General features: G+C 48.6%; 4 protein-coding genes across 4 annotated transcripts; 2 read left to right on the top strand and 2 right to left on the bottom strand.

Annotated features, from left to right (window-relative positions):
• Positions 1–354: 354 nt before the first annotated feature.
• Positions 355–1,351, bottom strand: Asppvi_008038 (lytic polysaccharide monooxygenase auxiliary activity family 9 protein; the record flags this gene model as incomplete). The annotated part of the gene is made up of 3 exons (XM_043303920.1): positions 355–667; positions 722–764; positions 832–1,351. The coding sequence occupies 3 exons, from the start codon at positions 1,349–1,351 to the stop codon at positions 355–357; spliced, it is 876 nt and encodes a 291-aa protein (XP_043159855.1).
• A 1,698-nt stretch (positions 1,352–3,049) lies between these two features.
• On the top strand, positions 3,050–3,868 carry Asppvi_008037 (alpha/beta hydrolase family esterase; the record flags this gene model as incomplete). Its single annotated transcript, XM_043303919.1, has 1 exon — positions 3,050–3,868. The coding sequence occupies one exon, from the start codon at positions 3,050–3,052 to the stop codon at positions 3,866–3,868; it is 819 nt and encodes a 272-aa protein (XP_043159854.1).
• Positions 3,869–5,512: 1,644 nt separating this feature from the next.
• Positions 5,513–5,981, top strand: Asppvi_008036 (uncharacterized protein; the record flags this gene model as incomplete). Its single annotated transcript, XM_043303918.1, has 3 exons — positions 5,513–5,654; positions 5,711–5,820; positions 5,895–5,981. The coding sequence occupies 3 exons, from the start codon at positions 5,513–5,515 to the stop codon at positions 5,979–5,981; spliced, it is 339 nt and encodes a 112-aa protein (XP_043159853.1).
• Positions 5,982–7,698: 1,717 nt separating this feature from the next.
• Positions 7,699–9,904, bottom strand: Asppvi_008035 (putative hydrolase; the record flags this gene model as incomplete). Its single annotated transcript, XM_043303917.1, has 7 exons — positions 7,699–7,978; positions 8,028–8,299; positions 8,348–8,563; positions 8,612–9,021; positions 9,073–9,257; positions 9,303–9,519; positions 9,571–9,904. 7 exons carry the CDS (start codon positions 9,902–9,904, stop codon positions 7,699–7,701), a joined length of 1,914 nt encoding a protein of 637 aa, XP_043159852.1.
• Between the last annotated feature and the right edge of the window lie 2,277 nt (positions 9,905–12,181).

Genomic DNA, 12,181 nt, shown 5'->3' with positions numbered 1-12,181 from the left:
TCTTACTATAGTTTATTTATGCTTACACTAGAGTTGGACCTGGACCCACATCCTATTGTTTCAGCTGCCCCAGTCTAAGGTACCTACTAGGGGGAGAATCAGCCCCTTGCAAGGTGGGTATGGTTGGTCCGCCCACCGAGACGCTTACTATGTCTCTCCAACTGCATGCAGTGGGTGTCAACGAATAACCTCTATCAAAGTAGAGAGACCTTTTTTATAAATGATTTTCACCGCGAAATAGATTGATCTACCAACAATGGCGTAAAGTCTTAGAGGAGAGCACCTAGTTACATATATCCGAGAACCGATTCCAACACTCGGCAGTATGATTGACAGAAACAAGCCAGTCCAAGCTTAGTACTTGAAGTCACGAGCGTGCTGGCGAGTGTAGTCCTCGTTGGCACAGGTGCTCTCAGTTTGTTGATAGGAAGAAGCACCCGATTGGGACGACTCATCGGAATCAGTGACGTTGGCAGCCTTKGAGTACGAGGTGGAGCCAGAGCCAGAGCCACCCGTCCAGACAGAAGGACCAGGCATAGGATAATCCTTGTAGCCACCCCAGATGCTGAAGTTGAAGGAGGGGTCGTCTTTCTTGTATCCGCCGGGGAACTTGATAGTAGGACCGGGGGTGCCTTTGCCGCCGCCGACGACCTTGACTTGAGCACAGCTGGAGTCTGGTCAGAAGGATTTATCAAGCTGCTGAACCTGAACTGGTACTTACGTGTAGTAGAACTCGGCTTGTCCATCGTGGGCTCCGTGAATACCTGTATTTGCATTAGTATCCTGTAGCCTAAAGGTGAGAACAATAGTGAAAATGGAAAATGCGCATACCGATGTGCTCAGGGCGGATGAGGTACTCTCCATCAGGAAGATCAGAAGGAATGGTAAACTCAATGCGGTCCTTGTCCCAGGTGCACCAGGCATTCTTGGTGAAGTCGGCGTTCTTGTTGCAAACGCCTTCTTCGTGGATTTTGAACCAGTCACCATCACCCTGATAGGTCTTTGCGCTGCTTGGAGCCTTGGACATGTACACCAAGGCAGGGCCCGGGTGCTGCATAGTGGCACCGACGGCGAGCTTCATGGCAAGCTTGGAGCCAGCCTTGACCTCGGCCGTGCCTGTCTGGCCAGCAAAGGTAAAGGCGCCTTTGTTGCAGCGGAAGTCGGTCATATCAGGCGTCATGTCGTCGCGAGTGTTCTTCCACTTGGTCGGGTTGTACTTGGCCGGGCGGGTGTTGGAGCGAACGAACTCGTTGCTTTTAGTCTCCTTGCCATCGATAACCAAGACATCAAAGAAGTAATGCGCAGACACAAATGGCACCAGGGCCACGGAAGCAAGAAGGGACAGCTTCATCTTGAGAAGTGCAAAGAAAAGAGCGGGTGAACTATTGGTACAAGAGAGAATGAAATGGGACCGGCCCGAGAAAGAAAAATTGTGCTGTGGTAGAAGAATCGAACAGTAGAGACAGACACGCGGTGAATCAGCTGAGGTCAACAAACAGAGGAATTGGCCTTCCTTATAACCCTTGAGTTCTCAGTGCCTTTATCACCCAGCACAGATTGTTATCCGTGAGTTCTCTTGGAATGAGTTTCACGTCCGAATAGCATCACTCTATCCGAAATATGCCAAGCGAGGAACGGCGCTGGCCGTGCTTCACGTTGACGGGTCCGTGGATCCACTGCGTACCCTCAGGCGCCCAGAGCTTCCGTTGTTTCACGTACATTCTTTTGAAGGGAGCTCAGAAGACCCTGGCACTTCCAGTGATCGTCTAGGTATGCGAGCTCGACTCTTTTAGTCTATTCCCGTTGAGCTGGCCAGACAGGTGCATTTTCTTTTTTTGGAACACTTGTAGCTCGTATCTCAGCCAGACTTCCATCTCAGACTTGGTCAAGGTTCGCAAAGAGGTAAAGACGGACCGTGCTTGTAGCTGGGATTGGAGACTTGTATAGCAGATAATTGATCCAGCAGATGAAGGGCATTGCGTTTTGTCACAAACCTGTGGGTGAGGCATGGAAGAACGGAGAAGTCCAAGACACCTAGGTGTAGGCTTGGCGAAGCTCTAGAGTTGGCGATCCAATCCATTTGTCGACTGCCTGTCCTCGAGCTGTGAGAGCCTGGACACTGGCATTCAGGCTGAATTACATGAGGAGTGTCAGAATCGATAGCATAGATTCGCAGGAGCGTATAGTCTTCGGTATATAGGGTACCTTGCGCTTGCCGATGACGAGTCCTATTCGCGTCAGATATGCCCTAGAAGTTTAGCGGGTACCAGGGTCCAGGGGTCAGTGGCGTCCATGCAATCTAACCTGAAGGGATAAAAGTGGAGTTTCTTTGGCTAAACTAACTAGTTGGCCGACGTTAAGTACGGAGTAGATGAGCCCCTTGAGGGTAAACCATATTCAGTCTTCTACAGTAAGTCGCAGGTTGCAATTGGACGGTGAACAAGATGCGACCATTTTTGTCACAGAACGAGTCAGTCAGTCAGGGAAAGCAATGTGCGTCGGCAAATTGGAGGTATCTTCATCAACCGGGCAGCGCCGTTTTTGGCATGGCTCTAAGGGTCCATCCTATCTTGGCAAAGGATCGATGAGACATTCTGGGACTCAGGGTCTCAGGGTAACCATTTCAGACCAATCCCCCGTGGGCCAAAGGGCTAGCAGCCGTCTTGGCGCTAGGCACCCTATGTTTTCCCTTCGTACTATGTTTAACCGTAACAGCAGGCCCACTCATCTGCAAAAGACAGGGACACAGGGTCTCTGACGCAAAGCTGTGCGGAGGTGTGCTATCGCCCAAGTCGAACTGGTGATACACACGACTGATGGAAAGTTCACCCCGAAACACAGCATTTTGCAGATCTTCTCTTCGGCAATGGAAACCAATTCCTGGTACCGGGAGGTTGAATCATCTGGCTCGTACGATCAAAGCTATAAATGCCAGGCACAATTGCCATAATGGCATTGCTTCGTAGGAATCTCAACTACCCAGCGAGGACCTCCATTTTCCATATCACCACCTACTGTCACATCCATCCATCAACATACTTCTCCTACAATGGTTCCAACCATGATATATTCGGCCATTCTGGCGCTGAGCGCCCTCACGCCCTCAGTCCTAGCTGAAACTCGATCCTCTGGCTGCGGCAAACAGCCGAGTCTCACCAACGGTGTCCACAACATCAATGGCCGGGAGTATATACTCAAGGTCCCTGACAACTACGATAAGAACAAGGCCCATCATCTGGTTTTTGGCTTGCACTGGCGCGGCGGCAACATGTGGAACATTGTTGACGGCCACAGTGTTCAGCCCTGGTACGGCCTTGAGTCGCGCGCTCAGGGCAGCACCATATTCGTCGCTCCTAACGGCAAGAATGCCGGCTGGGCCAACAACGGCGGCGAGGATATTGCCTTCATCGACGCTATCATCAAGCAAGTCGAGGGTGACCTCTGCGTTGACCAGAGCTCCCGCTTTGCCACAGGCTTTAGCTGGGGCGGTGGCATGTCCTACTCGCTGGCCTGCTCGCGTGCGAAGCAGTTCAAGGCTGTATCTGTCCTGAGTGGTGGTGTGATCAGCGGTTGCGACGGTGGTAACGACCCAATTGCTTATCTCGGCATCCACGGCATCAATGATCCTGTGCTGCCCTTCCAAGGGGGCGTCCAACTGGCCGAGAAGTTTGTAAAGAACAATGGATGCCAGCAAGCCAACATTGGCAAACCACAATCCGGCAGCCATGGCTCGGTCCGCACCGATTTCAAGGGCTGCTCCAAGCCGGTTTCATTTATCGCCTATGATGGCGGCCATGACTCTGCTCCCCTTGGTGTTGGCAGTTCTCTGGCTCCTGATGCCACATGGAAATTCTTCATGGCCGCTTGAATGTTGGCTTTTGTCTTGGTTCACAATTGGGCTGCAGACAAGGACAACGGAAGGTTCTGGATCTCTTTGATGTCTTTACCCACGCTCGTTATTCATGTATATACCGACATCAGCAGGTAGCGAACAATGGAGATGTGTATGAGTGTAAAATGCTAACAGGCCCATGTAGAAGTATTTGAACGTAAGGAATGTAGAGGTAGCATTCCATGAGGCAAGCTACTAAGAGAAAAACCATCAGCCTCGCTGATCTATCGGAGTGTCCCAGAATAGGCACAAGGATGTTCTGTATGTTACTCACCTCGGTTTTATGGGCAGTTCGCAGATTAGGTGCGTCAGCTCATAAGATTCCTTGCTGTTCTCGAGAATCCACGTCATGCCATTGTGGACGAAAGGCCTGGTGAAGAGACATATGTGGGTCTGACATTCGTGGAAAATCCCTGTCAACTTTTCATGACTACGGGGGGGTGTTGACTAAAAGGAGAACTCCGGATGAATGCATCCGAGGATCCGACATAGATCGTCCTGAGCTTGCCATTTGGCGATATTTCCTATCTGATGTATGCACCAAAGCTACTTGCTCCCACCAGATTCTGTATAGTCCAGGATAGAGCATTTTTCCCTTCCTGAAACCAGCTTCCACTGTCATCCTGAAGCTCCGTTCAGCCACATAGTTCGAATTCCTGTACATTATCTAGCAATATGACGGTGATATTGCCGTTCTTGATCTCTTTTTCCGCGCGTCGAAGCGCTCGGTACACAGAACCATCCCCAAGGAAAGCTAGTTTTCGAGTGTATACAACAAAAGAGCACCGAACACAGCCAAACTACTCAGCGAACTTGAGCTGGGCCCTTGCATTTTCATGGCCACGTCGCCAAAACCGACCCTTAAGCCTGCTTGACGGAGTACTGGAAGCATCGCGGTAGGCAGTGTTGGTCAGTACAAATCTTCGCTTTACTTCCTGTTTGGTCGAAGATTCTTTTGGATGTTTGCTGACTGAGCTTCTAAATAAAGGACTTGCGACAACAACAATGTTCGCCATTTCGCTAGAATCCTTCCGTAATCCTCATGATATTGTCCTGAGAGAGCCTTGATACTTGCAGGATGGCATGGAAGAGAAATTCGCCGGTTATCCACTGCCTCAAGAGCAATTTGGCGATCCTTGAGCAGACAGTCGTACAGCCTCTAGGAATCCGATCTCTGTCCCACGAAAGCCTAAACCTCGCGCCAGTAAACTGGCTAGTACCGAAGAAATCATATCGCTGGCGGCAGAGACAGATTGGTCGTGATGCGACGATTGCTTTTCAACCTCCTCTTCTTACAGCTCTCAAGTTCTCAGTAGGTAGAAGGTACCCCTCGATGTCAGAGCCAGAACATGGATGAATGCGAGTTTGCCACGCCGTCACAGGTGTGTCACGAAATTTAAGCTTCTATTGCTTAACATTGGTTAAAGCACGGGGCGAGCACGCCGAACTATGGCTTCCTTGGTTTACAATAGGTTTCAGAAATTCCTGACGTGTATTCGCATTTCATCATCCGCCGCCCCCGCCTCCAATTTCAATTTATATAGCTTTGCACCGTTCGAGTGTGACAGCGTATTCGCCAAAGGCACCTTAGTTCTATGAAAGATACACCATCAGCACATCATGTCTGACCTCGAGAATATGGACACTCTTCGCTTTCGCGAACGAGTCCACCAACGCCGACGACACAGTCAACCACTTACCGACGAGGAAATCACCTACATCACCCAACAGAGCGCAGAGCTGGCCGACGAAGCATTAACAGGTAAGGCTTTTGAGTGTTCTGTGTAGGCGAGATCTTCCGGGCTAAAACCCCCGGAGACAAAGTGAATCCGGACCAGATTCGTTGGGCGTCCAAGGCCGAGCAGGTCTTGAGCAAACCGTTGAATGAGATCACGATGGATGACGCGAGAAATCTAACTTCAAAGGAGGTAAGAGCTGCTTTGCTTTGACACCAAAACTGGAATCCTTTTCTAGGAGGCACCTGGCTGACGCTAAGTCATAGGCGCGTGCGTTTGCGGATCTCCCTGCGACCGGATCAGTGGCTTCGCATGTTCATTCGGCAGCGGAGAAGAATGCCGAGGGCTCGTAGATGTTCTTTGAAATTAGCTTTAGATATAATTTGATCATTGTGTTTGGTGTTTTTATTTCGCAGTCTGAAGAAGATAATTCTACTAAATTGATGCGGGGAGTTTGAGTCTGGAGAAATGGAGCGCTTGAATATGGAGAGGCTTGAAGGGGCCCGAAAAGCCATGGTAGTCAATCGTCACTGAGGACATGGACCGGTTCCGGGACAAATTCAACAAGTATGAAGTTGAATGTCTGGTAATCCTAGCAGGCTAGCAAAAGCAGCTATTACCATGAAGGAGTCGACTAAGCAATGTAGCTGCAGATACGGTGCAGTATGCCTCATTTATGGAAGAGCTCTACATCACCTACTATGGCAGTAATGGGTTTGACATTGCGTCGATGTAGGCTCAGTCGAGCAAAAACTCATACAAATGCTACTTCAGGTAAGGTCCTCAAGTGCCTCTACTCAGTAATAATGGGAATGCAGCGACCGACGTCATTGAACCAAGGGGAGAAGCGTGGCGATGGCCGCTGGTTCTGGGTTAGGGACTCCAATATCTGGTATCTGGTCCGAAGGCGATATCACACTTAATACTCACAGGCAGCGCTATTTACACACCACTACTATCATGATTGGACGTATTGTATGGTATATTCCTCGGGCTGTCCAAAACAATCCTGATTAAGCATTTGTGGCACAGGCATCATTTGTTCCTGAAAATCTGATATTCAACAGTCGCTCCATTGGCACGGAATTCAGTCAGGTACCCTCTATTTAGCAAGCTCCTGCAGCCTTTAGAACGCGGTTTATTCTTCGGTTTGCAGCAGTGATCAATCTCCCTAGGACAGGTTTAACTATTGTAATGATATACTACCATAGTAGGCAAGCGCCATCATTTAAGCTTTCGGCATTTCCGCATGGCTGACCCACATCCGCTGCACGTGACAGTATACCTATTTCCCATGGTTGCTTCTTTATTGGGGAGTAGGTCGAGACAGTGGACAATACTGCATTATGGGAATCAACCGCATGGGCTCTTAAGGTAATCCCGGCTTTATGTTACTCTTTGGGATGATGTTCTTTTGCAAGCCATGCCCAGTGAGCAGTATCCGTCCGAGCCCAGCTTGCCACCACAGGTACAGCACTACCCATTTCAAGATAGAAGACCGACCTCGTCTGTCAGTTGAAGAGAGATGATATCAAATCTAAAGTTCGGCCTTCTGAGAGAAAGGTCAAGGCCGGTTAGGTGGGTGGAGAAACCAAGACTGCTACATAGTAGGTAAGTCAATCGGCAGATTGAGGTTATTATCGCAGAGTATGTCGAATACACTCAAATCACTGAGCTAAAATGGTGTCAAGGCATCCTTTTTAGCTAGTAAAATTAATACTGCAGCAGATGACAGCAGAGTATAGTTTTGTACATGTACGAGCTAAAAGATTGAGTAGACGAAAACCATAACTCATAGTTGAAGTAAGAATCACGTTGCAGTCATTACTACAAACTAGTGCTTTGTCATTTGAATAAATTCCGCATCTTTGGTAGTGTATCAAAACAGCCACTTTAAACTCTCTGAATCTCCATTAAGCAAGCGAAGAGCGAAGTAAACTATACCGAGTTTAAGACGAGCTGTCATAATCTGGAGGTTAACAACACTGATCAGGTGACCATATCTGGACAGGTCACAAGCCCAGAACTCGCATGAACACAACTTCAAATGTGTCTGCCTGGTGAAGTATCTCAAGTCCTCGCCTTCGCCGCGTCATACAATGCCTGGATATCGTCTTTCCACATCTTCTCATCGACGCGCTTCAGTCTTCGATCATAAGTCAACAACCCATTTACCTCGCCCTCTACATCGGTCGTTTGCGTCCAGATGCCTCCACTGCAAGAGAATCTCGTGATCTGATCTTTGAGCTCGCTCAAAAGGAGATGGCTACGGTAGTTCCAGATGTCAAAATTATCGGCGATCTCGTAAGTCATGTTAATTCCGTTGATGGCGTCGATGTTTTTCCACAAGCTACTTCCATCAATTGACTGATTGGTCACTGTTGGAGAGATAGACTTACTGCTCGATAGAAACATTGGTGCCGACACCTCCGAATTCACCCTGGATGGCGATTCTGCTTGGGTCATGCGGGCTTGACTGTATGGAGTAGAACGGTGCGCCACACTGAGGGTACGAGTAATGATGATTGTCGCTGAAGTCGCCATGCCCGTGGTCAATCCATCCGGACGTCGCATCAACCAGCCTTGTGGGATCCAACTGGCGAACTCTCTCCGTTAACTCGATCTCCGGATAATAGTCCGTCAGCTGACCCCAGCCTTCATTATAGATTATCTGAGACTGTCAGTCAAGAAGTGAAGGATGATGTTGTTAGGAGCATACCCATGAGAAAATGCTGGGGTAGCTCCTGTGCTGCTTTACAAGTAGCTCTAGCTGCCTGTTGAATTCGTCCTGCTGCGCAGCGTCTGGCAAAATGGTTTGGTCGGTGCAGTTTGGCAGTTTCCGCGATTGCAAGGGTCGAAGCGAGGGCATATCTTGAATGACCAGGAGACCAATTTCATCGCAAGCCCGGTAGAAGAGGGCCGGCTCGACTTTAATCTGAAGTACTCGGTAAGCAATGAACGCCCAGAACGGATGGAGGCTTACATGTTTGCGAAGCATATTGAACCCCAGGCTCTTCAGAAAGTGCAAGTCGTACACCATCGCTTCCCGATTCGGGGGAGTGTAGATACCATCCGGCCAATAGCCTTGGTCAAGAGTACCAAAGACAAATGTAAATTTACCGTTTATCAAAGGCCGCAAGACACCATTGACTGTTCCTTTCGATATAGTGCGGAATCCAGTATAACTCTTGACCTCGTCCGCTCCCATCTTGACGCTAATGTTATACAGAGTCGGAGAATCAGGCGACCACAGTTTCGGAGACTCGACCTTGAAACTGAAGGGTTGGTCGGATGTACCCTTGTGGGATGCCACTTGCTTATCTGAAGCACCATCAAAGACAGTAATATCCACGGGTGTTGATTGTCCACTGGCGCTGAGGGCAGTTACGTTGACTTTTACTGTCAGTTCCCAAAGATATAATTTTTGGACCTACTTTCACGCACCTTGACCGTCCATACCGGCACTAATGTCCAACTCCGTGATATAGTTGGCTGGAGCAGACTCAATCCAGACACTCTGCCATATGCCGCTGCAGGGTGTATAGAAGATATGAGCTGGGATGAGTCTCTGTTTGCCAATTGGTATAACATAGTCACCGCTGTCAGTGGGATCGTGGACGAAGACCAACCTGATAAAGTCAGCTTTGGAAATAAGGCTGGGCTATGTTTCTCACAATTCATTCGCACCGTCGAAGGAGACAAATTGCGTGATGTCTAGGGTAAAGGAGAAATATCCTCCACGATTGAAGCCAGCCTGCTTCCCATTGACAAAGACGGTTGCCTCATAATCCACAGCACCGAAGTTCAACAGCACGTTTTGGTGCTTCCATTGCTTGGGTGCCGTGAAGGTTGTGGACAGCCAGGAATAAAGAGTGTGATTTCCTTGGATACCTGCATGGTGGTCAATTTCCCTGCTTGTCCAGTCCAAAGGAATGAGACTACCTGATAGAGCACTCTCCAAGCAGGACGKGATTAGAACCTCATTGGCTAGGGCTTGCCCAAAGGGGGGAGCTTGGACAGCTTCCAGCCCAGGTGCATTCTGATACTGCCAGATCCCGTTCAGATTCTGCCATTCAGATCGCTCCAACTGAGGTCGAGGATACTCTGGCCATGGATTGGTACCAACTTTGCTGGTCCAGTCTGTGTCAAGAGGTGGGACCTTGGGTGCATATTTTGCAGTCTGCCGAGCATAATTATGATGACGAGGCTCTCCAGAGTCATTCGCCAATACCCTACCAGCGAGCAGCAGGAGCAGAAGTTTGTTTAACAAGAACATATCTGTCGATCACAGATAACCTCCAATCAACGAAAAAATTTCCGGGATTGACACTGCATGAGCAGTCCTTGCAATTCCTGCATGGATTGACATGATATATATACAATTTTTACAGGCCTGACCGCCAGTCTMCATGGCCCTCACTCCATGCAGCGAGAAATGACGACAAACATCTTTTCTCGAGTCGATATCGCATGACCGCATCTCCGCACTATCCAAGTCTTTAGCATTGTAACCCTTGCATGCCAACATACAACGAGCGGTACGATAACCCCGCAACAATGGGACTCTCGGGGAAGTTGAGAACCGAAAATCGACAGATAGCAGCTGATTACCAGTTGGACGCAAGATATCAGACAAAGAAGAAAGATTTGGTGACTTGATCTACAGGTTTTGAGCCGTCTTCGCATGCTTGGCGACATTAGTGTTGCGGGGGGAATGAGGATCGACCTCTCGGAGGGCAGATTAGGGCTCTCCATGGACCCTAGAACTGGGTCTACCACTGACTTGTCAACCAAGCGAAATGCACGGCCGGATGCCAACGCAGAACATCAGTCGATAGAGATATTCTCACTGCGTGATCCCCTCTCTTTCTCGCTTCGCTGTGATGCGTTGTTGATTTGACCACGGTGATTACCCAAGCCAAGCCCTAACTGCATACGGAAAAGGGTGTGTTTTGATGCAAGATAGTCGGGTTACTGATCTTCGCGCATCGAACGAATGATGCCGTCATTGGCCAAACAAGACAGGAAAGCTACAATAGCACTACCCTAGGGCAAGCAAGATCTGCCAGCTGTTTACCCCGCCAACAACGCCGAACTTGATCCTGAGTCAGTTTCCTGGTCATAATGCGGGAAAATGTTAGACAGAGCAAAGACGCTCAGTCATGGTCGACTGTTATAACGCCCACCCGAAGAATCTAATTTGCCACGTCAGTCAACAGCAGGGATAGAAGAGAGCAAAGGTAGCATGACAGCCTGACTTGAAAGTTTGTTTGTCTTCCCCCGGTCAGTTCACCGTGAGAGGCACGAGGTTGAAGGGGGTTTGCCCCGATAACTCCAAGAGTAGAGTCGGGTCATGTGGGGAATTAGACTACAACCCCGAAACGGGGGAAGAAATTGATAGGTCTTCGATATGCTTCATGGACTTGGTGACCTGTGTCGCATGACATTCTACTTTCACTATTGTCCTCAGGGATAACCCGAAAGATACACTACTCTTCCACCCCCAACTCGATAACATGACTAAGGCAGCTTGTGGCTCTATGAGGATCACATTTACAGCCTGGTCTGTGTGCTAAAGCATCTACTCTGTATTCCTACATACTCCAACATTGAGATTAACCTTTGAGCTAAAAGCCGCAAATGTGACTTGGTGGTCCTCAACAGCATTATATACTTGGCCAATGGCAGGGAGAATCAGAACGATTTTTCTGGATAAAGATCAATTCAAGACGCAAAATCAAGTGTCGCCTGAGCAGTATTAGTTGAATCTATGGGGCCACGTTGAAAGTTGTATTATTTATATTTGACCAGTACTCGAGCATGTTCATATAGACCAGGGCAAAACACTCTCGGCGGATCCAGCTGTCGATGATCTCGCCCTACCCGGCCAACCAATCTGATACGAGGCAGTTATGACATTGCCGAGGAATGTCATCGGCTATTGGTGACCTCAAATTCACCGAAGACCACATCCTTCAGAGCAGAGCGCAGGTGATTTGTTCAGATAAAATGAATTCCAAGATCGACCCGGGTAGAAAGCACGGCAAAGCAAGGACGAAAGGTCAAAGTTGAAGAATAGTCAAGACGCAGGATGAGATGAGGTGCATGCGTTAAAAAAAAGGGCTGGTCTGTGAGACAATAATAATCTCTTTGTGAATGGGTATACTTGAAGCTTCCCGGCATGGCAAGACAAGATATTCACTACTTCTATCGGACTTCAGACAGTGAATTACTCAAGTGACAGCACTCAAAAGAATCCTAGAGACGTATAGCTATTAGAGTGTGGTTAGATGACATATACTACTTTAGTCATGATGTTAATCCTACTCAACACTTGCTGAAGAACCCTTGGTCGTAAAGGATAGGCCAGAATGAGATAGATAAGTTCATATAGACTCTCCAACAAAAGTCATCTGCGATAAACATCTCATCTTTTGCAATGCTACAGATATTTTTTGAATGCCTCGCTTCGGACGAGGCAGGTAAGTCCATACCGAGTAGGGCGTTTCTACTGCGATATCCGATACTTGGCCATCAGGCTTGTCAGTCTTCC

This window comes from Aspergillus pseudoviridinutans, assembly GCF_018340605.1.
Source record: "Aspergillus pseudoviridinutans IFM 55266 DNA, scaffold_5, whole genome shotgun sequence".
In the NCBI taxonomy this organism is placed as follows: Eukaryota; Fungi; Ascomycota; class Eurotiomycetes; order Eurotiales; family Aspergillaceae; genus Aspergillus; species Aspergillus pseudoviridinutans.
The sequence above is the reverse complement of the archived record's forward strand: the minus strand, read 5'-3'. Positions and strand labels throughout refer to the sequence as shown.